The 23593-nt window shown below is 53.4% G+C and overlaps 2 protein-coding genes across 4 annotated transcripts; one reads left to right on the forward strand and one right to left on the reverse strand.

Moving 5' to 3' along the window:
• Positions 1 to 7169: 7169 nt before the first annotated feature.
• Positions 7170 to 15450, forward strand: LOC136286430 (beta-soluble NSF attachment protein). 2 transcript variants are annotated; one of them, XM_066177990.1, is made up of 11 exons: positions 7170 to 7314; positions 9201 to 9280; positions 9559 to 9675; positions 10415 to 10461; positions 10539 to 10616; positions 11301 to 11356; positions 11565 to 11649; positions 12272 to 12376; positions 12617 to 12685; positions 12897 to 12947; positions 13838 to 15450. In XM_066177990.1, the coding sequence occupies exons 1-11, from the start codon at positions 7217 to 7219 to the stop codon at positions 13940 to 13942; spliced, it is 891 nt and encodes a 296-aa protein (XP_066034087.1). In that variant the 5' UTR covers positions 7170 to 7216; the 3' UTR covers positions 13943 to 15450. The 2 variants fall into 2 exon arrangements, with proteins under 2 accessions (XP_066034087.1, XP_066034088.1); XM_066177991.1 differs by lacking the exons at positions 7170 to 7314; positions 10415 to 10461 and having other exon boundaries at positions 9207 to 9280.
• Positions 15451 to 15919: 469 nt separating this feature from the next.
• LOC136286429 (GDNF-inducible zinc finger protein 1-like) lies at positions 15920 to 23480 on the reverse strand. Of its 2 annotated transcripts, none has more exons than XM_066177989.1 (6): positions 23402 to 23480; positions 20911 to 22186; positions 19368 to 19462; positions 18729 to 18896; positions 17938 to 18095; positions 15920 to 17466 (listed from the first exon to the last, which is right to left on the reverse strand). In XM_066177989.1, exons 2-6 carry the CDS (start codon positions 22173 to 22175, stop codon positions 17155 to 17157), a joined length of 1998 nt encoding a protein of 665 aa, XP_066034086.1. In that variant the 5' UTR covers positions 22176 to 22186; positions 23402 to 23480; the 3' UTR covers positions 15920 to 17154. The 2 variants fall into 2 exon arrangements, with proteins under 2 accessions (XP_066034086.1, XP_066034085.1); XM_066177988.1 differs by having other exon boundaries at positions 20911 to 22189; positions 23402 to 23457.
• Positions 23481 to 23593: the final 113 nt, after the last annotated feature.

The following is a 23593-nucleotide window of genomic DNA, read 5'->3' on the forward strand; positions in this document are numbered from 1 at the left end:
CACCCTTGGGGCTGATTGTTCAGCAAATGGGATTCTAAAAAATCTGTGTTTCCTTCAAAAAGAGATGCTGATCCTAGGAAAAGCAGTAGGATTATAGAGCAGGATGGGATTCAGGTGGAAATGCTGCCTCAGGAAGAGGCTAATGGTGTCTGCACTTGTTTTCCAGTTGTTTTCAGGAAAAATCTACTTTCACAGATATTACAGTCAGATCAGGTGGCTGTTGATGACAGCTGCATAGGAAACTCTTGGGAATTTGGCTTTTGGGAATAAAGAGGATAGCATGGACTAATTCCAAATAAAAGGTGCTCTACGATCCAAAAATTAGGTGGGGAATGGAGCAGGTAAAGGTGACTTCAAGGATAGGCAATGCCTGGGATGATGCAGGGTGGGCTTTGGATATGAGACAGGCACAGAATAGAAGTATTCCTGGAGGAATATTTGATCCAGCTGGAGTCCCACAGCAGCCAGATCCCAGCTCCCATAGAAAGACCTGGATGAGAAGCTCCCACAGCTTGGAATTGCTGCCATCAGCCTTCACTGTTAGGGAGAAACCCTTCCCTGTGAGGAGGCCCTGGCACAGGGAAGCTGTGGCTGTCCCATCCCTGGAACTGCTTAAAGCCAGGTTGAATGGGGCTTGGAGCAACCCTTCCCACCCAAATAATTCCGAGATTGATTCCATGATGGACTCACTTTGACACACGCCGCCTCGGCTGCCCTCAGGACATGCTGGACTGCTTGGATGAGGTTCTGCACATTGCTCAGCAGCAGCTCAGAGGACGCCTTGCTCTCCCCAGTCACTGCTTTCACCCTTCAAAGACATTCCAAAGGATTTTATTGGAAGGACATTAGACATCCTTGACAGTGTTGTTACTCCAAACCCAGCTAATCCCCTGTGCCATCGGAGCAGGGAAACCCATGGAGGGAAGGGGGGCCTCCAAATTGTTCCTTAACTCTTGGACAATACCCATGGCCCCTAGGACCTCTGGGGACCACCGCCCACATTCCTTGGAGAAGGGATCCCTCTTGGATGACCTTGCGAGAGGTGATCCCAGCTACTGGCAGCTCACCTGGCCACAATGCCGAGCTGGCTGCTGATGGATTGGGTGTGCTCAGCAGCACGGAGCAGCTCTGTGGAGCATCTCTGGTCCAGGCAGTGCTTGGCGAGGATGTTTCCAAACTTAACAACCACCTGCCCATCAGAAACCATTTGCCTGGCACAGGCAACAAACTGCTCCTTGCTCTGGAATGGGAGAAAAATCAATGGGATTGGGGAGAGAAGGAAAAAAAAGCTTTTCCTGCAGGACAGGGAGGGTCCAGGAGGACACATCAGATACATCTTGTGGAAAGGACAGGATGCCAAGCTCACATCCAGCCAGGAGGAAGGAATTTGGAGTATTTTGCATAAATAGAGCTGGTGCCACTCTCTCGAGAGCTGGGTGACACAGGGATTTGGGATGGAGCTGGCATGATCCTAAGGGGAAAAAAAGGGAGGGATGAAATGCTGCCTACCGCAATGGGGCCCTTCCTCCGCAGGAACTGAGTCATGTTGAACATCCTTGTGGCCATGTCCCGGGTCACCTGGGACACCTTGCTGGGGCCACCCTGCCACTTGTCACAGTCTCCTTTCTCCTGCTTTGAAGGGGAGAGCCTGGAAGGGCCATCCTGGTGCTGTCTTGGAGCAGATTCCAAGCCTGGAATGTGTGGACATATCGATGCTGAGTAGTCTCCTCTACCTGGGTGTTTCTGAAGGAGATTTTGGTGAGGAAAGTTGGAGGGAGAGCTGCCCACCCCCTGCTTGGTCCACTCCACCTTCCCGCTAGCCCTTCTCCCTAAATCCAAAGCCCTTGGAGCCATCTCCAAATGGGATTAGGGTGTCCTGCAAGCTTACAGTTTGCAATTGATTCCCAGCACAATTAGACTTCTAAAGCACTTTGATGAGCGACCTGGGTCTGTGCCAAAGCCTTTCCCAGCTCCTGACAGCCGTGGGAATGGAGTTGCTGGTATTCCCAGAGGGAATGTGTGGACTTGAGGGGAGAGTTCTACAGCCCCTCTGCCTCTGAAATGGTGGATTGGGATGGATGTAGGAGAGCCTGGCCGATCAGATATCCAGGAATCCAAGGCTGCCAGCAACCTGAGCTGCCCGAGTGGCCCAGGGTCAGCCTGCTGACCTCCAGAGGCCCTGCCAGCATCCCTCACATTCCTGCTCCATGCTGGGAGCACCAGGAATGATGGACAGCCCTGACCAACACCCTGCCAGGGACAAGAGCTCCCATACCAGCTCACCCACTTCCTGCATGGCTCCACTCACTCCTCTGCTCCTCCATGGATGAATTCCTGCTGCCTCAGTGGGCTCTGGGGCTGGGGAGAGTCTGGCTGTGCTGTTGGGTGATGCTGAGAAGTGTTCCCACTGCAGGCATTCCGTGAGGCGCCGCAGGATGTCCCTGTCGATTCCATGGATAACCCGGAGCCGTGTGACAAGATAGTGTGCCTTGGCCGACCAGTACCACACCACGCTGTCCAGGTGGGGATCCCCACTGCCCTGGCAGGGATTTCCAGTGTCCTGGCAGGGATTCCCAGTGTCCCGGTGGCTCCTGAAGTGCTGCCGGGCGCTTCCCACGACATCAGCCGTGAGGAGCAGGAGGTGGTCAGCCATGGACAGCAGGCCAGGCTGCGATGTAAGTTGAGCACCAGTGTCCAGAGCATCCCGGAGGGTGTTCCTGACCCACTGGACATCAGCCATGAGTTGATTTGCCTTCTCCTCAAAACCTTCTTTGCAACTCTCCCTCTCCTCTTGGGTGAGGTTGGACAGAGCTCCTCCAGCCACATCTTGGATGAGCTGCAGCTGTTCCATGTTGACCCTTTCCATGTGGATCAACAGCGCCTTGGCCCTGAGGGCCACATCCCTCTGCAGGAGCTCAAAGCGGATGGCCAAGCTGGCAGTAGGCAGTGGGGAGAGCAGGAGGGTGTTGGACACATCCAGCAGTGCTTCCATGAGCACCTGGATCTCCTCCCGGAGCACCAGGATTTCTCTGGCACTGTGGTCTCCAGGGCAGGATAAGTAGGAGAGCCAGGCAGCCTCCTGCAACCTGAGGGAATTCTCAGCCACAGCAGCCAGGAGGCTCTGTGGGCCAACCTTGTTGCTCACGGCTCTGCTCAGCTCCCTCAGGAACAGGACATCCCTGCCCACAAACTGATCCATGGCATCCAGCAGGACACGCATGCCATTGGCCCACCGGATACCGTGCAGCTCCAGGATGGCCTTTTCCATCCCACAGGATTCCCTGAAGGATGCTGCCTTCTCCAGGAACACTTTGGTGTTCTGCTGAGCACAGGAAAACTTGGCTTGCAGCTGCAGAAAGCTCTCCTGAACATGGGAGGGATTGGGATTTTCTTTACTGCAGGCTGTGCTTGCAATGTCTCCTGCCAACTGCACTGCTCCTGCTAAACCCAGCAGGGTCTCATCCAAAGCCTGCTTCCCTCTTGGAGAGTCACCCGATAGGATAAATCCAAGCACCTGCTTGGCCAGACCATTCCAAGAGCCTGCCACAGCTGCCAGGCACTCCTGAGTCTCCTGGATCCTTCCTGAGAGCCTGAATGCCATTTGGAGAAGCCTGCCTGGAGCAGGGAGCTGCCCGGGGGCCGTTTCTGTGGCCAGGCTGATGATCTGTATTGTCAGTGCTGTGATATCCCGGTGCTGCTCCAGCACCTGGAACTGGAGGGGCTCAGCGATGGGCAGCACTTCCCGTGCTGCTTCCACACAGCCATTGGAGAGCTCTAGCAGGACAGAGCAAGCAGCACGGACAGTGTCCATGTCACGGGCTAGGGATGCTCCCAGGAGAGCTGTGATGACAGGGTGTGTGTCGGCTTTCCATGGATCCAGGTGGAAGTTAGCTGGTGGTGAAGATGGATGACTTTGGATATCTCCTTGGAATGCTGCCTCATCCGTACTGGTTTGTATCCCAGTGTGGGTCAGGCTGAGCTCCAGCCCCTCTTCCACCTTGGTGTTCCGCACTTGCTCACGGAGCGGGCTGAGGATCTCCGGGTGGTTGGACCCATCCAGCCCAGTTTGGACACGGAGAGCAGAATCCATCAGGGAGCTCGCTGCCTGGGAAAAGGCATCCTGGCTTTGGAGGCAGGAAGACCTTCCTGGAATGAGGGGTGTGACTGCTCCCAACTCCAGGATGGATTTGGCCAATTGCTCCACCCACACCAGCAAACCATTCCTGAAGATGGGATCTGTGGCCCTGTCCACGTGCCGGGTGGTGGCTCCAACTACCCAGCGTGCCCAGCCCGTGAGGCAAGTGGCATGCCAAGAGAATCCCTCGGGATCCTGGCATTCCAGTGCTGCTTCGCACCATTCCTTGTGCTTGGCCAGCTCCTGGATGGATAACTCAAGGAATTCTCTCATGCCGATGGTCTCCTCAAAGCAGCGCAAGAGGCTGTCAGTGGCTCTGGCCCAGGCACAGTGCAGGGCCTGGAGCTGCTCTGTGGTATTCCCTCTTGTTTCCGTGAGCAGGGAAGGGAGGCTTGCCAGGAGGCTTTGCAGGTGCTCCACACCCTTCCGGATTTCCCTGGCAGTTTGGGCCTTGGCACACCTGGCCAGGACCAGATCGGCTGCTTGGAGCATCTTCTGGGCCTGAGCGAAGAAGGCGGCAATGAGGGGTTGGAGCTTCCTCAAAATTTCTCCTGGTCCTGCTGGAAAACATCCTGAATGGGCAAGGCTAAGGGCACCTTCAACCAGCTGCCTCAAGGGCTCCTTCTGCTCAAAGAATCCATCCAGGATTTGGCACAATGTGGCCCTGAGCGCTGTCCAATCCAGGTTTTTCAGTTCCTCTCTCAAGCTGTGACATTCTTGCTCCAGTCTGTGTTCTCCCTGGCTCTGTCCTGGCTGTTCCTCCCTCTGGCTCATGCGGCTGCAGATGCTCCTCCTCAGCTGTAGCAGGACACAGCAACGTTCCACCAGCTCCAGCTGCAGATCCAGCCTGGATGACTCTGCCAGCAGCATTCCATGGATAATGACTGCTTCCAAGTGTGAGCTGAACGTGCCCTCAGAGAGGCGCAGGGGGTCGGGATGGGAGAGGAGAGCCTGGAGCCTGCTCACCTGCTGGGAGAAGATCCCACTCCTGTCCTGTGGCTCCATGAGCAGAGAGAGGAGTTCCCTGATGGTCCTCTCCATCAGCTGGAAAACAGAATCTTGGGAGAGGTCAGCTTGGCAATCCCTGGAATGTGTCAGGGCACGGTGCTTGGCTGTGTGGATGAGTGGGACACACTTGTGCAGCAGCTGCAGGGTCTGGGCCAAGCTCTTCCCTCCAGGACAATATCCAAGTTCCTGGAGGCGCTTGGCTGTTAGGCGGCTCAGCAGGAGCACAGCCTCAGAAAAGGCCTGGAATGCAGCCAGCAGCCCTGGAGCATCCCGGGCATCCTGCAGCATGCTCAGGCATTCCAGAAGCCAGCTGGCAGCGCCAGTGATCCTCCTTATCCCTGCAGCCTCTTCCAGCTGAAGGATCTAACCAGGAAAAAAGGCAGAAAAGCCACTCAGGTCAGGAATTCCCATTCCCGTTTCATCCCTGGAGTGGGGACGAGGTGTGGTTTGCTCCATGGATCTGCTGGAGCTTTCCCCCGCTAGTGTCCCTTCCCAGTGTCCCCCTCACCTTTGCTGTCTCTATCAGGGTCCTCTTGGCAGCCCCTGCCAGGTGCTCTTGGTGCTGAGGGCTGTCCGGATGCTCCTGGAGCTGGAATGCTGCCAGCACCACGTCCCTCCCAGCCTGGAGCAGGGATTCACCCATGGGACACATCTCCATGCTCCCTTCCTCGCTGGAATCCTCAGCCAGCCTGGAATGGAAGGACTGGGCTCAGCACTCCTGTCTATTCCCCACTCCCAATCCCACCTCTCCAGCAGGATGCTCCCTGCCACCTTTTCCATCTCTTCCCAGCCCCCAAATCCACCCAGGAGACTCCCATCCACCTCACCTCCTTGCTGCAGCAGCGAGTTCTTCCATAGCTTTGGCTAATTTTCCTGCCTTTTCCCCCAAATTGGGAAAGGCTGGACAAATCCCATCTCCCCGTTCCAGGGCGAGGAGAAGGTGGCAGAGGTCCACAGCCATGGGGCAGAGAATTCCCTGGATAGCTTTGTTTTCTGTTGGGAGCCCGAGATCAGAGAGAGAAAAAGCCTTCATGTTGTCCTGCCTGGAAAAGGGAAAAACCCCTGGGGTTATTCGGGATCCAGTGCAGAACAGTTCCCGGTTTTCCCAGCGGGCTTGGATGGCGATGGCAATTCCTGGCTTGGGAAGCGCTCCCGGCTTTAATTTCGCCCAGCCCTGAAACCAGGTCACTCACCTGGAATTCCTTGGACACCGGAGCCGGGATGTCCTTTCCCGGAGGATCATCACAGGGTGTTCCCGGCATTGCAGAGCCGGCATTCCCTCATAGGGAGGGATCCGGGACAGCGGAGCCGGGGGAAGCGCGAGGTCTTTCTTCCCCAGTTCCCGCTGTTCCCGGGACGCCATGCGGGACGTTCCCATGGGAGCGGCGCCGGGATGCGCCAGCGTCGCCATGGAGATAACGAGCGCGGGGCGGTGCCGTTACGCTGCGCGCCGGCCGCGGGGTACGCCGGGAGTTGTAGTTCAGCGCGTTGTTCAGGGTTACGGGATTCCCTCGGCCCGGGTGCGCAGGGGAGGGATCAGGCGGGAATATCCCAGTTTTCCTCGTACAGGGCTCACTCATTCCAGGGGCGTTTTTGAACAACTCAAATGTGCGCTCAGGTAACGGGGGCAGGACACAGGTGACCCTTCTCCTGATAACCCTTAGTGTGGAACATTCCCAGGAAAGTGTAGTCTACCTCCCGGGAACCTGAGCTTCAGCTGTCCTGCGTTACAGGTGAGGTAATTCCCAGGAAACTCGCAGAGTGACACAAATGACCGTCAGGATAAGGGTTGACCTGACACAGATCCCACCGCCAGCACTAAGCTGGGAGCCAGCTCCCATTCCCTCGGCACCAAGCACAGCCGTCTTTTGAGATAGCTCATGAAGGAATCCCCCTTTGGGAATAACTAGAGCACCGCGGCTGCGCGAGTCCCACCCGCCGGGAGGAGCCGCGCATCGCCGATCCCCGCCGGGTCCCGCATCCTGCGTGCGCCCCGCCCCGCGCACGCGTCCGCCGCGCTCCCGGTGCCGCGGCGGAGGAGGAGGAGGAAGGAGAGCAGGAAAAGCGGGAGCGATGGACAGCGCCGGCAAGGAGCGGGAGGCCGTGCAGCTCATGGCGGAGGCGGAGAAGCGGGTCAAGGGCTCGCACTCCTTCCTGCGGGGGCTCTTCGGGTGAGCGGCTCCCACATCCCCCCGTCCGGATCCTGCATCCCCCTTCCCATGTCTTGCTCCCCCCTTCCAGTCTCTTGCATCTCCCCCGCTTCCCCGGCTCCTGGATCCCCCTCTCCAGCTCTTGCCTCCCTTCCAGCTCCTCCGCAGCCCCATTCCCAGCTCCCGCTCCCCTTCAGCTCCTGGATCACCCCCCTGAGTCCTGGCCCCCCTCCCATCTCTTACCTCCCTTCCTTCCCCATCTTCTACATCCACCCCCTTCCCTATTTCCTGCCCCCCTTCCCCATCTTTTCCATCCTCCCCTTCCCTACCTCTTCCCCCTTTTTCACAACTCCTGCCCCCCCCCCCCCCCCGTGGGGTGAGGGTCTTCCTTATCCCTGCTAGGGCCCGGGGAATGGGGCGGCACACGGAGCCCTCCCATCCCGATCCAAACCCAGATCCCCCTGGAGCAGCCCCTCCTGGCCATCCATGGCCATAAGGATGTGACGAGCGCGCTCGGCCTCTGCGGCTCCTGTCCCCTCCCCGCGTCCGGCCCCGCGCTCATCCCGGCCTTCTCCCGGGGGAAATCATCTCCCGGCATCCCCGTGATTCGCCCTGGCAGGGATGAGCTCTCCCGAAATCCCAGGGAACACCCGGCACCCCGGGGCTGCGGCTGGCATTATCCCAGAAAATGGCAGAGCGTCCTTTTCCCTGGGCCTGGTTGCTCCAGCCTCGCTCTTCCTGGGGGTGTGTCTGGAAAAGGGATGGTGTGGCCACCTCAGTCCCGCTTTTCCTGAGTTTTTTACGGAAAGAACATTCCCGGAGCGGTGCTCTGTGAAGGCCGGGAGGATTTTATCCATCAGCCCAGAAAAAATTGGCTGTGGCCGCCCTAAAACCCACAAGTTTTAAATAGAAATTCCTCTCCGGCCTCCGTCAGATTAATCAGTCAGGGCTGCTCCAGGGGCATAATCCGGATGGCAAATTCCTGAAAATCCTTGGAGAGAACGGGCAGAGATTTCGAGACAGGAATTTTTAATTTTCAGGACTAAAAACAGATGGAGGAAAAAAAAAAAGAGGATGGAAAGGGTGGGGGGGGGTGACTCGGCTCTTGGCACCTTCCCTGCAAACTGGATGTCCAGGCCTCTCAGTGCTGGCCTAACGACTTCTTCCCACCTGGGCTCTTTCTGGAATTGCTCCATCACCTTGCACAAGAGCTGTTATTCCTTTCATTTCTAATTTTTTGGGATTAAAAGGCTGGGACCTGCCCTGTTCCAGAGGCCTCTCTGGGTGTAGCATCCCTCGGTGCTGTCTCCATTGGCTTTGGCTCATGCCAGAGGCGCCTTCCAAGGGCAAGGAGGGATCCAAAAATCTCGCCTGTGCTTCCAAACCAACTGTGCTCAGCTGCCAGAGGGAGAGAGGGAGAGGAGAAAAACGCCAGAATCCCCAAGGGATGGAAAAGAAAATGAAATAATCCCTGTTGTGTGGTCAGTTTAAGAGCAGTGTGAATGTGGCAGTTGGGGACATGGATTTTGGGGGAATGTTAGATTGGTGTGCTTGAGGGATTTTCCAACCTTAAGGATTCTGGGATTTCTCTTTTTGCTGTGGGACTGGAGCTTGATCCCACCTGGCTTCTGTCAGGAAGTTATGAAGACCAAGGAGGTCCCCCCAGAGCCTCTTTTTTTCCAAGGTTTCCATGAAAAATGTGGATTTCCTTACCAAAAATCTGACCTTTGGCATTTTAGAATTCTGGGAGAGCCCCCAAATCTAGCATTCCGCTTTCAGTGTTCTCACATGAGGGGTGGGATCAGCCTCACAGAGCCTGAAGAGGCCAAGATTCCCAATCCCAATTTTGGCTCCGGAGCCATGTTCCTTCCCGGCCCGGCCTCAGGAGCATTCCTGCTGCATTCCAGGGGCAACACCCGGGTGGAAGAGGCCTGTGAGATGTACACCAGGGCTGCCAACATGTTCAAGATCGCCAAAAACTGGAGTGGTGAGTCCAAATCCTGGGATCTAGGGGGGCATGGGTGATCCCAGAGTACCCACATGTTTTCCTGTGAATAATTCCATGGGGAATGGTCTCTCTGTCCATGCAATTTTTATTTAAATACTGTGAGAATGGGCAAAGCTGAAGGATCTTTGAGGAATTTTAAAATGCCAGCAGGTGATCCTGCTTGGGAAGCCCTTATCCCTAAATCTCCCCAGGTCCCCGAAGCAGTGCATTCCCGCTCATTCCCAGGATTCACGGTATCGGTATTCCTTCTTTTCCAGCGGCAGGAAATGCCTTTTGCCAGGCGGCCAAGCTGCACATGCAGCTCCAGAGCAAGCACGACTCAGCCACCAGCTTCGTGGATGCTGGGAATGCCTACAAAAAAGCGGATCCACAAGGTAAGGCAGTGGAACCCAGCAGCGGAATCTGGGATTGTTCCCAGCCAAACGCTCAGCGGTGGCAGACGTGCATTCCTGCCTTTCCAGGAGGAGCTTTGGGATGATGCAGGAGGTCAGCACTATCCTGGCATCTCCTCTTGGTGTTTGTTGGGATTTGGGATGCTGCAGGGTGTTGGGTCTTTTGGCAGCTTCCATCCTGGTTTGACTTGGCTTTAGGGAATGGCTTCCTGAGGAATGGCTTCAGGCAGTCACTGGCTTGGATCCCAGTGGGATCCCTGCTGTGTCCCCGAGGCTTCCCCAGTCCTGGCCTTTGTTGGGGTGAGAATAAAGGATCTGGGATTCTTTCAACCTGGTTGTGATTTCTGGGGAAGTCTCTGATCCATTTTTCCCTAGATAGGTCTGGAAGCAAATCCCCAACCTCCCACCAGCACTATCCCAGGAGACATGGGAACAAACTCAGGGTGGATAACACCCTTTTGGAGTGGTGAAACTCCCAAGTTTCCTGGAAAATAGCAGTGTTTTAGAGTTTATCCCTTGAAGTTTGCTTTGTTGGGAGATGCAGACGGCAAACTCAGGGTTGGGTCATCCTGGTGTTTGTTCCCTTTGGGAATTGCTGGGTGTGCTGGGGCTGAGGTCATTCCAGAGCCCACTCTGTAGGTAGATACTCCCTGGAGCAGCTGCCGGGTGGGATTTGGGAATGGGATGTGGCTGATGCTGTTGTCTCTCACACACGCTGCAGAGGCCATCAACTGCTTAAACGCAGCCATCGATATCTACACTGACATGGTAAGGCCCCGCTCCCGGGAATGCCGCGCGGCTTCCTGGGAATGCCACGGCTTATCCTGCTTCCCTCCTGTCCCCAGGGCCGCTTCACCATTGCTGCCAAGCACCACATCACCATTGCTGAGATCTATGAGGCTGAGCTGGTGGACATCGAGAAGGTGAGGGGACATCGGTGATGTCACTGGTGACATCATCAGCGATGTTACTGGAGGCCCTGGCACCGCTTTCCCAGAAAACCTGTGGTTGCCACATCCCTGGAAGTGTCCAAGGCCAAGCTGGAGCAGCCTGGGATAGTGGAAGATGTTCCCCCAGTGGAAGTGGATCATCTCTGAGGTCCCTTCCAACCCAAACCGTCCTGGGATTTCCATGCCCTGAGCTCAAGACTTCCCATCTCCCATTCCAGCGCCAGAATTCCTAGTGGAGGTGCAATCCAGCCCTGAGTTGGAGTTAATGGTTTTCCCAGCCTGGAGGCTTTCATGGAGCAATCCCAAGCCTCTGGTGTGTCCCTGTGCCAGCGGCACTGGCTGAATGCTCCAGTGAGACTCCGCCTTGGTGTTTCCGATTGGGAAAGGGCTTTGAAATGTCATGGAGCCATTTTCTGTCACTTTTAGTTCCCACATCAGCACTCATTCCCTCATTCCCACTTCCCAGTTCCCTGAGCAGGAATCCTGCTGTGGATCTCCTGCTAGAATTTTGCAGGATAAAACTGGATGGGATTTAGCGGTTATTTTCCAGGCAAGGATTTCCTTCCTTGGCTCCACTCCATCTCTCTCCCTGAATGTTGATGCTGTTGCCGAGGATGCTTTATCCCAGGATGACTGATCCCACATTTCTGTCCCCAGGCCATCGCACACTACGAGCAGGCCGCGGATTATTACAAGGGAGAGGAATCTAACAGGCAAGTCCTTGGGATCAGCGGGAAGGGCAGGAACAGGGATCCATCCCAGACACTCCCAGAACTAACACACTTGTAATTTGGGCTATTCCAAGAGAATTCCTCTAAATCCCAGCTGTGGGTTCCCACTTTTCTCTCCGGGAAGGGGTGCTGGGGCACAGGCTGGTGAATTCCCAGGATTCAGGGCCTGATTTTCAGGATGTGGTTGCAGCTCAGCCAACAAGTGTCTGCTGAAGGTGGCGGCCTACGCGGCGCAGCTGGAGCAGTACCAGAAAGCCATCGAAATCTACGAGCAGGTCAGGAGCCAAATCCCATGGGAATAGCACCTCTTCCCAAAGAAAAGGGCTCAGGGGGTTGGCAAAACTACCAGAATCAGGGAATTGTTTAGTTTGGAAAAGCTCTCTGATGTCAGAGTCCCACTGTTCCCCCTGCATGGCCAAGTGTCCCCAAGTGCCACATCCCTGATTTTCAGTGTTTCCAGGAAAAGGTTGGGAGAAATTCAGAAAAATTCCCCTTTGAATGTATTTACAACTCCCTTTGGCAGAAAATTCCCTCCTGGATATATCAACTCTGCCTTTTGTTGGATATTTACCTGCGAATACCGGCATTGCTGCTTGATGCTTCCAGCGAGTTAATCCTGGAGCAGCTTTTTCCCAAATGGATTTGTTTTTCCATTTCCTCATCAACCAGGGATCAGCCTGGCGGGATCTGACTTCCCATGGGATGAGTTTAAAACCTCCCTGCTTCCCAACAGTTTTTTGGCATTTTCCCCATGCCTTTTATTCCCAGCCCTGTGGCTCAGGGTGGAATTTGAATTGGCTTAATCCAGGCGTTCCTTCCCTGCCCCTTTTTTCCATGGTTGTTTTTTTTTTGGTTTTTTGTTTGTTTGTTTGTTTGGTTGGGGTTTTTTTTGTCCAGGTGGGAACAAACACGATGGATAACCCTTTGCTCAAGTACAGCGCCAAGGAGTATTTCTTCAAAGCTGCCCTGTGCCACTTCATCGTGGATGAGCTGAATGCCAAGGTCAGTTATCCCAGAATTCCCAATCTCTCTTCACCAGCCTCGGCCAGCTGGGAGAAGCTTGGTGGGCTCGCAGCCAATATCCCAAAATCCCTGATCCCTCCTCAGTAGTGGCTGGAATTCTTGATGTGCCACTGTCACGTTGGATTCATGGTGGATACTTTCCCAAGTTTGAGGCTGGGAAGTTTGAATCCTGGGGAAAAAAAAAAAGGAATGATATGTGAAGGGATTTCTCTTTTCCAGCTTGCGCTGGAGAAATACGAAGAAATGTTCCCAGCTTTCACAGATTCCCGGGAATGCAAGCTATTGAAAGTGAGTAACCAGGGGGCTTTCCCACTTTTCCAGGGGTTTTCTCCTTTATCCCAGAATTTTAGAGGACATCAGCTTCACTTTTCCCTGGGTTTGGCCCGGACTCCTGTTTGTGGTGGGTGCTTTCCATGGGTCTCTGTTCCTTGGGATGAGATGCCAGACAGGGAATATGCAGGAACAGAGCATTCCCTAATTTTTCCTGGTGTTTTCCCAGAAACTGCTGGAAGCTCATGAGGAGCAGAACAGTGAGGCCTACACCGAGGCAGTGAGTACTCATGGGTTCACTTGGGAATGCTGCTTCTTCCTTCTCCTCTTTGTGGTGCCTGTGCCCTGTTTAATATTTGGGAATCTGCAGAGAGGGGCCGGGGACAGAGCTGCTCCAGCCAGGTCCCAGTTTTCTCCTTTAACATTCCTGGGTTTTCAGATCCTGCCTGGGTTTGCTCTGGCTCCTTTGGTGTTTGACAGGAGCTTAAAGTGCTTGGGGTGGGTTTGGAGAGACTTCTCTGGACTGTGGCCCTGTGCCTTTTCCCTTTTTCTCCTCTGCTCTCCCTTATTTCTCCCACACACTTCCCACTTTTTTTGCCCTTCCCCTTTTTCACCTCCTTCCGTTTTTCCCTCTCCTCCCTTTCCTTCCCCTCCTCCTTTCTACCCCCCTTTCCCCCTTCTTTCCTTTCCCCCCTTTTCCCCTTCCCTTTTTCCCCTTCCCTTTTTTTTCTTTCCCTTATTTTTCCCCACTTTCCCCTTGTGTTTTTTCCCCCTTTCTCCTTGGTTTTCCCCCTGCTTGTTTCCCCCCCCACCCTTTTCCCTTGTTTTTTTCCCTTTCCCCTCTTCCTCTTTTTCTCTTCTTCCCATTTTTCCTCTCTTCCCCTTTTCCACCCTTCCTTTTTTTCTCCCTCCCTCTTTTTTTGCTTTTGCCTGTTTACCCTTTTCCCCCCTTATTTTCCCCTCCCTTTCCCCTTGTTTTTTTCCCCTTTTCTCCCCCTTTTTTTCTTTATTGTCTTTCTTTGCATCCCCCCCTCCCTTTTCTCTCTTCTTTCCCTCCCCTTTATTCCCAGGACAAGCCCATGTCTGCCACTCCCCCCTCCCATCCCCGCCGCATTCCTGCCTCATTCCTTTTCCTGCCCACTCCCTGATCCGCATTTTTGCTGGTGCCAGGTGAAGGAATTCGACTCCATCTCGCGGCTGGATCAGTGGCTCACCACGATGCTGCTGCGCATCAAGAAAACCATCCAGGGCGAGGGTGATGGCGACCTCAAGTGACGCCCACGGGCCCTTCCTGCCTCCAGCCGAGGACTTTTCGGGAATTCCCGACCCAATCCCGCGCTTTCTTTCGTCGCTTCCCACTCCCATGGCTCACTGTGTTTCTTTAGCCCCTGCTCAGTGGTGACGCTCCAGGTGGATGCAAGGCAGGAGAAGCCCTTGGAGCAGAATTCCTTCTCCTCCTCCTCCTCGGGTTTGGTCCCTCTCATCCCGGTGCCTGCACTTGCAGCTCCCAGTTTTCCTGCTGTTCCATTGATTCCAGCATGTAAATATTCCATCCAGGCCAGCACAGTACCAGTAAGCGCTTCCAGCCCGTTGTGTTCCCATTTTCCCGTTCGCAAGTGTTGGATACACTTGGATTTGGGGGTCTGGAAGTGGTGCTAGCCGGAGGCTCTGGGAATTGGGAATATCCCACACACCCCCACCACGCCAAAGGCATTCCAGGAGCGCCGGGATCGGTGTCAGCTCTAGGTCCTGGTTGGTTTCCATATTTCTTGGATTGATTTTCCACTTCAGTTCGTGGTGCATCCCATCCCTCCACTTCCCAAATAATTCCACCAGAGGAAGGACCTATTTTTGTACCTTGCCCTCCACGTGTGCTGGACACAATCCCTAAATTCCAACCCCTCAGCTGCACGTGGGTGTTGATCCCACAGGAGCCTTGTTGGAATCTGTGTGGCAGGGGTGCACAGTTTGCTTGGGAGAAGTTGAAAAATTCCTGCAGGAATTGATGGATGTGTGATTGAGAGAGTATTGAGCTGCCTGGTTTTTCAGGGATGTGTCAGTGGTGTCGGGAGCTTGTGCAATTTGTCACTCTTTGGGAAGAGTGAACTCATTAATTAAGGGCTGCTCTGGAGGCTCCAGGCAGCCTCAGCCCATCTTTCCTCTGGAACAAGTCATGTTGGAATGTTAGATTTTGCATAGCGCTTGGCTTGTTGGGCTCTAAAGTTCTGAAAACCAAAAATCTTGATCCATGCCAAATTCTCCTTGGTTTAGTGTTTTCCCACCCCTCCTGATCTCTTCATCCCAAACGTCCCAAACATATGGAAAAGCCTGGGCTTGGGAGATGGGGGGGGGAACTCCCAGCTCCAGGCTTGGAAGCACACGGATTTCATCCATCTCCACTCTTAGGAATGGCTTTGTCTGGCATCCAGCACTGTGGGAGCTGGGATGAGGGGAAGCACAGCTTGGGAGGTTTCACTTTTCCTGGCGTTTTTTTTTGGTTCTGTTGCCGTTCTCTGTGTCAGTGTTGTAGGACAGGAGGAGCAGGAGGGCTGTTACTCCATCCCTACACCTGGTAGTTGTGTGTGAGTAGCTCCAGCATGTCCTCTGCTGTATCCATGGTGAATTGTGACAGTTCCCAGGTGACAAGTCTGCCACTCCCGCTGTATTCCTGCCCCACTTCCATCACTCTCTACTCAGAAAACTTATTTAAGGAAATGGCCTTAGCAAGAATATCATGTTTGGTGTGACTCTGTACATGAATAAAGTGAAAAACATGGATGGAAGGAGGGAGAAGCGGTTCTTCCGGAAAACTCAAAAGGCTGGAGCGTGGTGGGATGATGGAGGCTGGGAGGGGGTGTAATTAGGAATCGTGGAATGGTTTGGGTGGGAAGGGACCTTAAAGCTCATCCTGTTCCAGGGACACCTTCCACTATCCCAGCTTGCTCCAAGCCCCTTGAACACTTCCAGGGATGGGGCAGCCACAGCTTCTCTAGGAAAACCCTTTCATGGCCTCCCCACCCTCACAGGGAAGAATTTCTTCCCAACATCCCACCTGAATTCCCCCTCTGTCACTGGGAAGCCATTCCCTCCCTCTTGTCCTGTCACTATAATTCTTGATGAAGAATCCCTCCCACTTTTCCTTGTAGGCCCCTTGTGAGGTTTCCAAGGAACCTTCTCTTCTCCAGGCAAACTTTCCAAGCCTGTCAGTATCCCAAACTGTCCCACTGGATACGACTGAGTCACTGGGAGGTCTTCATATTCCACAGTTTAATAGGAACAGCTCAAACAAGTAACTCACTTCCGTAGGTTCCCAGAGTACGAGTGCTCAGCCTTTAAATGCACCTACAACCCCTTTCCTTCCATTGGGAGTAACTGAGCTCCAGCAGGAATAAATATCTCAAACATAACCTCTTGGAAATGTCCTCTGGTACAAAAATTCCCTTTTTTCTAGCTTAGAATTCCATGAGAATGCCTCTGCCCTCCCTTTATCCCAAAAAATAGCTCTGTGCCACAGGTCGGGGGGGGTGGTGGGGCGGGGGTGTCTTTATTGCTGGATCTCACCAGGCTGAATTGTGCTTACCTTTCCCAAAGTTCTGCTCACAGCTTCAGCTGAGGAATTGCTGGGGGAATACTACACGAACAGGCAAAGAAATGGGAAAAGGAATGGGAAGAGCTGTGGGTTTTTACACTGGGAAGCCCATCCTGAGGCTTGAAGCATTACACCATAGCAATGAGTCACTGTTCTGAAAAAACAGTAGTCAGCCCAGCTGGACAACACTCCAAGGCTCCTTCCCTGCTCAGGGGAAATCCCCCAAATCCTATTCCACTAAAATGGAGCAGGAAAAGCCTCTGAACTGAGCCTCTTCCAGCACGGCTCCTTTTCACAGACTTTACTGTAGGAGACATTCTGGTCTTCTAAGTGCCCATTTCCATGGCAGCTGGAGCAACTGGAAGGTGAGAACTGACAGGATCCAAGTGCCAGACTGCTCCGGTTTCCATGGAATTGTAAAACCAAGGAAGTAGCATTTGAGTGCCACCTGCCCCTTTTTGCTGCTCAGGGACTCCAAACTCCTGGAATGAAACTCCAAAGCTGCTCCCACTCTTTGGGATCTTTGGCAAAAGCAGAGAGAAACCAGCATTTCCTGAAAAGCAAATTTAGCCAGACTTTTCCTGGATGAAATTCCACTGGGGAAAACGCAGTGAATGTAATGGAGAAACATCGGTTCTCCTGATTGTCCATGTGGCATTGAATTCCCTGGAAAACAAACCTGCACCACCAAGGTACCTGAGCCACCCCCTGAATTCCCAGGGAACCAACTCCCATAAATTCCCACCTGGTGTGGTGCCATCCTGCCTGACCATCAGGAGATGGAGCTGGGGAAGGAATTTCCAGAGGAAAGCTGGAACTCCACTCTTTCCCAGCTTCCCACTCTCAGGCCAAGGACCGTACAAGTGGTGCAGCGTAAGGAGCAGGAAGCAATCCCGAATTATTCCATGTTCACCAGGGCATGGAGCTGGGGCTGCCCAGAGTCTGTCTGCGTGTGGAGCACGGTAAGTTCTCCCAGCAGGGATTCCTGTGCTCCGGAGGCCTTACAGTTCATGCTGGAATTCCCACTTTCTGGCACTGCTGCCAGGCTCTGGTAGGGGCTGTTCTCTGGGAAGGACAGCAACTTTACTGGGATTTTTGGGGACACCTCGTACTCCTCGTCGGGAAGCTCTGTTTTGTGCCCCTCATCATTCTTCGCGGCTCCTTCCACGATGACGAGGAAGGACTTCCAGGGGGTGTTTTTATCATGGATCTGCAAAGGAATAACCAGAAGAGAGAAAGTTGTATATGGGATGACAAAAGGTTTGGATCAAGCTTGTATTTTATGCTGGTAGAAAGGTTTTTGGTTTGGACTCATGGAATGGTTTGGGTTGGAAGAGACCATAAAGATGATCCAGTCCCACCCCCTGCCATGGACAGGGACACCTTCCCCTATCTCAGGTTGCTCCACGCCCCATCCAGCCTGGTTTTGAACAATTCCAGGAATGCAGCACCCACAGGTTTTCTGGGAAAATTGTGCCAGGGCCTTCCCAACCTCCAAGGGAAGAATTCCTTCCCAAGATCCCACCTAACCCCAACTTCCATCAGTGTGAACTAGAAGTCTGCTGTGGGCTTGACCCATCAATCCACCGAATGTGGCTCTGAGGAGCTGTGCCAGCGCTGAGCTGCCAGCCCCGGGAATGTGGGAACGTGCTCCTGGCGTGCTGGGATTGCAGGACTGTACCGAGGTATGCCGGCGCAGCGTGGATTTGTCAGTGAACGTCCTGCCGCAGGCGTTGCACATGAAGGGCTTCTCGCCGGTGTGGATGCGGTGGTGCCGCTGCAGTGCGTTCAGCTGCGTGAACTGCTTCCCACACTGGTCACAGCAGTACGGCCGCTCCCCTGGGAATGCAGCATGGGAGACAGCCTGGGAATGCGGGCAGAGCAGAGCTGCTGTGCCTCAGGAATGCCCAGCAAGCCCTGGCTGGCAGGGAACAGTCAGGGAAAACATCCTGGTGGTACAAATGTTGTCAGATTGCGACCCAGCTGGAGGCAGCAGGTTCCTCCCAGCCCCATAAAGCTGTGCTGCCACTGCATTTTTCCATGGATTTTCTATTAGAGACTTAAGTCCTGCCCAGAATCCAAGTATTCCTCCCCTTTATTCACTCTTCTCTGAGCAAGAACCCCTGAGCTGCTCCCAACCCTGGGATCATGATGAACATGCCGCAAATTCTCAGTTTGGAAACAGATCCCATTTTCCTCCTTCTCTGGAAAAACCTTTGGAGCTAAACCAGAGCTCTCCATCACCAATGATCCTGGCAGGTTATTAAGGTATCTCCACAGCCGGTGGAAGCATTCCAGGGAACTGTCACTCAGGAGTAGTGGGAGAAGGGGAGAACATGACACATCAAGCGGTGCATGTGGGGAAAAACCTGGCTGAGAATTTGTTGCTGGAAGATTGCAGTGGTGAAGGGTGTGTATCCAAGAAGAGGGGCACATCCTACCTGTGTATCCAAGAAAAGGGGCACATCCTACCTGTGTGGACTTTGATGTGCTGGTACAGGGAATTCCGCTGGGCAAAGGTCCGGAAGCAAACCTCACACTTGAAGGGCTTGGATCCTGTGTGGATCCTATTGTGGTGTTTCAAGTATTCCTTGGAGGCAAAACTCTTTCCACAGGTTTCACACATGAAAGGCCTTTCCCCTACAAAAAGGGAGAAAAGGAGGATGAAACCAGCAGAGCTTTGGGAACGCTCTTAAATATCCCACAGAAATTCTGCAGCATGTCCTCACCATGGGGACCTTTAAAGGTCACCCACTTCCAAACTACCCCATGGCAAGGACACCTTCTCCTATCCCAGGTTGCTCTAAGCCACTCCCAACCTGGCCTGGAACAATTCCTGGGATAGGGAATCCACAGCTTCTTTGGGAAGACTGTTCCAGGGCCTCACCACTCTCACAGGGAGGAATATCTTCCCAAAATCCAGTTTAAATCAACTGTCCCACAGCTTAAAATCATGAGATATCCTTGGGAACCTTTCTCAGGCAAATCCCACCTAAGAGACGACAATATCTTGTGTTATCCATAAAAATACAGATAAAAGGCAGCATTTTCTGAAGGCAGCAGTTTCCCTGGAATGTCTGGGTTTGGATTTTCCCAGTTTTCCAGCCTCACCTGTGTGGCAGCGCCTGTGGTAGATAAGCATGTGGTTCTGGGTGAAGCGGGCCCCACACTCATCACACACAAAGGGCTTCTCCCCTGTGTGGATCCTGCAAGGAAAAAGGAATGCTCAAACTCCAGGAAGAGTCTTTCCCTCATTCCCATTGATCCTTACTGCTGGATCAATGCCCACATCCAAAAAAGTTACAGTAAAACCAAACTTTTCAAGGTGAAACGCAGCCAAATTTAGAAAATTCTCTCCAGGTTGTGGTGCCCAACCCTTTGGGATGTGAGGAAAAGCTTCTCAGGGGGTTGGGATGGCTGCTTTTCCTGGGGAGGCACATCCAGGTGGCAAAATAAATCCCAAAGGATAAGAAATTCCCACCACTGGCTGCCACCACACCCAACGTTGAGTTTCCAGGGTCCAAAATTCCTGAAAGGGCTCTGGGAACAGAAAAAAAATCAGGTTGAACCTCCTAGAGAGGATTTTTTTCCCCTCATAAAAACGTCTCTGGCCCAAGATAGTTAAAATAACTGATAAAATCAGGTTGAATCCCTCAGAGAAGATTTTTACTCTGATAAAATTGTCTCTTATCGTGAGACAAGGTAGAACGACCGATAAAATCAGGTTCAAGCTCCTCAGAGTTGACTTCTGCCCTGATAAAAACACCTTCAGAAAATAAGACTGATAAAATTAGGCTCAAGCCCTCAGAGAGGATTTTTTTGCCCTGATCAAAATGTCTGCCCTGAGACACATGAAGTAACTGACAAAATCAGGTCCAAGTCCCTCAGAATTTTTTTTTACCCTGATAAAAATGCCCTGGGACAGATAAAATAACTGATAAAATCAGGTTAACCCCCTCAGAGATTACTTTTTGCCCCCATGAAAAGGGTTCTGCCCTGAGACAGATAAAAAAAAGGATTAAATCAGGTTAAACCCTTCAGAGTCTATTTCTGCCCTGATAAAAATGCCCTCAGAAAGATAAAATTGATAAAATCAGGCTCAAGCCCTCAGAGAGGATTTTTTTGCCTTGATCAAAATGTCTGCCCTGAGACACATGAAGTAACTGATAAAATCAGTTTAAAGTCCCTCAGAAATGAATTTTTTCATTATCAAAATGCCCTAAGTAGATAAAACACTGACAAAACCAGGTTTAAACCCCTCAGAGACGATTTTTTCCACTGATAAAAACGCCCTGGGACAGATAAAACCCAGCGGGCGCCAGATCAGCTCTGTGTGGGTGACACTGGTGATGCGGCCACCTCCTCCTGTTCCCAGATCCATTGTTTCCCCTGCTTCGCCCCCAAATCCGTGTTTTCCCATCAAAAACCCCGACAAATCCTTTCCAAATATTTCCACACATCTTTGTATTGAGTCCAAGGATTTGCTGGAGGAATACCACCTGGATTTCTCCGCACCACAGGCCTGGCCCACGTGAGATATGAAGAGTAAACAGGGTTTTGGGAGACCCTATGGCTGAACCCCCACATGAAGAGATAACAGGGATTTGGCAGGCCCTGAGGGCTGCACCCCGTGTCCAGGGAAAGCTGCTCCTACCTCATGTGGGTTTTCAGCGCCGAAGGCTGGGAGAACTTGGCCTCGCACTCGGGGCAGCCGTAGGGCTTGTGTCCCGTGTGCGTCCTCTCATGGAGCCGCAGGGCCGTCCTGGAGCTGAGCCCCTTGCCGCACTGGTGGCACTGGTGGCGCTCCCCTCCGCCCTCATGCACCTGCAGGACGTGCCTCTTGACGTCCTTCTTCCTCTTGAAGCGCTTGGCGCAGAGCTCACAGGGGAAGCGGCGCTCGCTGCTGTGCACGTGCCGCTGGTGGCTGCGCAGGTTGCAGCGGTTGGCGAAGGTCTGCGCGCACGTCTCACAGCGGAACTCCAGTGCCGAGGTGATCCCATGGCTCTGCTGGATGTGCTTCAGGAAGCTCTTCTCGTACAGGAACTCCTTCTGGCACGTGCCACACTTGAAGGTGCTGCCGCGCTTCTTTTTGTCCTCCTCGCCTTTGGGGAGGTTTTCCGGGGAGGTTCCCTCAGGTTTGCTGGAGTTCTCCACCTGCTCCTGCTCTCCCTCCTTGCCCTCAGGCTGCTTTTCCTCCTTGGTGTTCCACTGCTGCTCCCGCAGCCTCCGGGTGTATTTTTTCTTCGGGATCTCCACGAACACCTTCCTGCCGGCCAGCCGCCCACTCGCCCTGCGGATCTTGGCATAAGGAGCCTTCAACACTTCCTTCTTTTTGTCCATCTTCTCCTTGGATTTGGCAGCCGGCCCCTCAGGAGATGCTCCATGGCCAGGCATGGCTATGGAAGAATCCGGAGGCTCCCGCTCAGCCTCTGCCATGGGTGCAGTGCTCGGGCGGGCAGTGCTTTCCTCCTCAGAATTCTGCGATTCAGAGAAGTTCTGCAGCTCCAACAGCACAGATTCCAGCATCTGCTTCTTCAGCTGGAAGCAGGTCTCAGAGAGATCCAGGCACTTCAGCTTCTCAGCAATCTCCAGCATGCGCTGCACCCTGTCCTCCTCCACCTCTACGCGTGCCGTGTACACGAACTCCAGGAAGGAGGCGAAATCAGCCACCTGCACCTCATTGAGGAACACGTTGCTCCGGGGGCCATCCACAGGTTTCTCGTTGAGGAAAACCTCCTTGAAGAACTTGCTGGTGGCAGCCAGCACTGCCTTGTGCGCCGGGAACTCGGCACGCACACCCTGGTACTCCACGCTGACCGTGACATCGCACAGGTGGCCCAACAGCCGCAGCTGCTGCATCTCGTTCAGCAGGTTGATGGGGGAGGACTTGGATTCCAGCAGAACGGGATTGCTTTCCATCTTTCTTCTCCCTGCTAACGAGATCCTGTGTCAGCCAGCAGAATTCCACAGGTCTGCAGCAGCCAGGGTTTGAGTTTCATGGAATCGCTGGGGGTGGAAACAGCTCCAAGATCATTTAATCCAACCTCAGACCAATCTCCAACTCCTCAACAAAACCATGGAGTGAGTGAATCTGAGCTTAAATCCCAACCCTAATTTTCCATGAAATCCTTTGGGCTGTCAGAAGCTGGGACAGGGATAGAGCAAACAGAGCTGGATCCAAGTTAAGGCACCTGGAATTAAGGAATGATTCCTGGCCTCACCAGGCAATAAAAGGAAGGCAAGATTAAGCAGAAGTTAACTGCAATCCTAAAAAACTGCCTGAAAATGCTTTCTGCAAAAATTTCCAAGCTCTTCTGTGATGGATAATGGTATTCACACACCGAAAATCCCAAAAATGATGGGAATTCCTCAAAATGGACTCACAGCCTGCATATGTTGAAGGTCCATTTCTAACCTTCCAACGGGCCCTATTTCCTGAATGTCTGAAGCTCCTCCAAAGTTCGTAAAAGAGCGGAAGTTTTGGGTTGTTTTCCCAAATGTCTGAACCCAGAACAAACCATATTTCTACAGATATAAAGGTGCTCCGAGGAATCCGTTGAGTCTAATCCCATTCCTACCAGAACCTGAGGAATTTCTTTCCTTGTCCTGGGAATTGAGTGATATCTCACCCAATGCTTTATAAACAATCAGTGATACCAAAATACCTCTTTTTTACCCCAATAAAATTATTTTTAACTAATTCTTGTGTTATTTCACAACTACCCTTCTAATTCTCACTTCAGCACTGTCCATTTCCCAGAAATACCGCCCCTTCCAGAGGCAAAACTGGCTCGAAAGAGGCAAAAAGCTCCAGCCCAAAAGGGAATGGGGAGAGGATTCCCAGGCGGCTGCTGCTGAAGTCATGGAGAACCCCACCGTGACCACTTCCAAACCCATTTGCAAAGGATCTGGATCACATGGGAATGCTGGGGTGGGGGAAAAGACGGGGAGAATAAAAGGGAGAGGAAAGGCGAGAAACAAGGAGGGGAAGGGGGGGGGGGGGCGTGAAGAAAAGGGAGGGGAAAAGAAGTGGGGGAAAGAGGAGGGAAAGAAGGGGCAAGAAGAGGAGGAGGGGGGGAATAAGGGGAAAAGAGGGGAGCAAAAGAAGGTGGGGAGGGCCATCCCGCCATGGCTCCCGCACTCACACGGTTCCCGGCCCGTTCCCAGTTTGTTCCCAGCCCGGTCGCGGCCGCTACTCCCGCTCAGCCCGGGGCGCGGCCGGAAGCGCTGACGCCACACGACCCCGGCCGAGGCGGCGGCGCGCCGGAAGCGACGTCACCAGGCGCACCGGGCGTTGCTAGGCAACGCGGCCTATCCCGCCACCAGCTTTGGCACTC

This window comes from Chamaea fasciata, unplaced genomic scaffold (genome assembly GCF_029207755.1).
Source record: "Chamaea fasciata isolate MVZ Bird 193981 ecotype frontalis unplaced genomic scaffold, bChaFas1.0.hap1 SCAF_3, whole genome shotgun sequence".
NCBI classification, from domain to species: domain Eukaryota; kingdom Metazoa; phylum Chordata; class Aves; order Passeriformes; family Sylviidae; genus Chamaea; species Chamaea fasciata.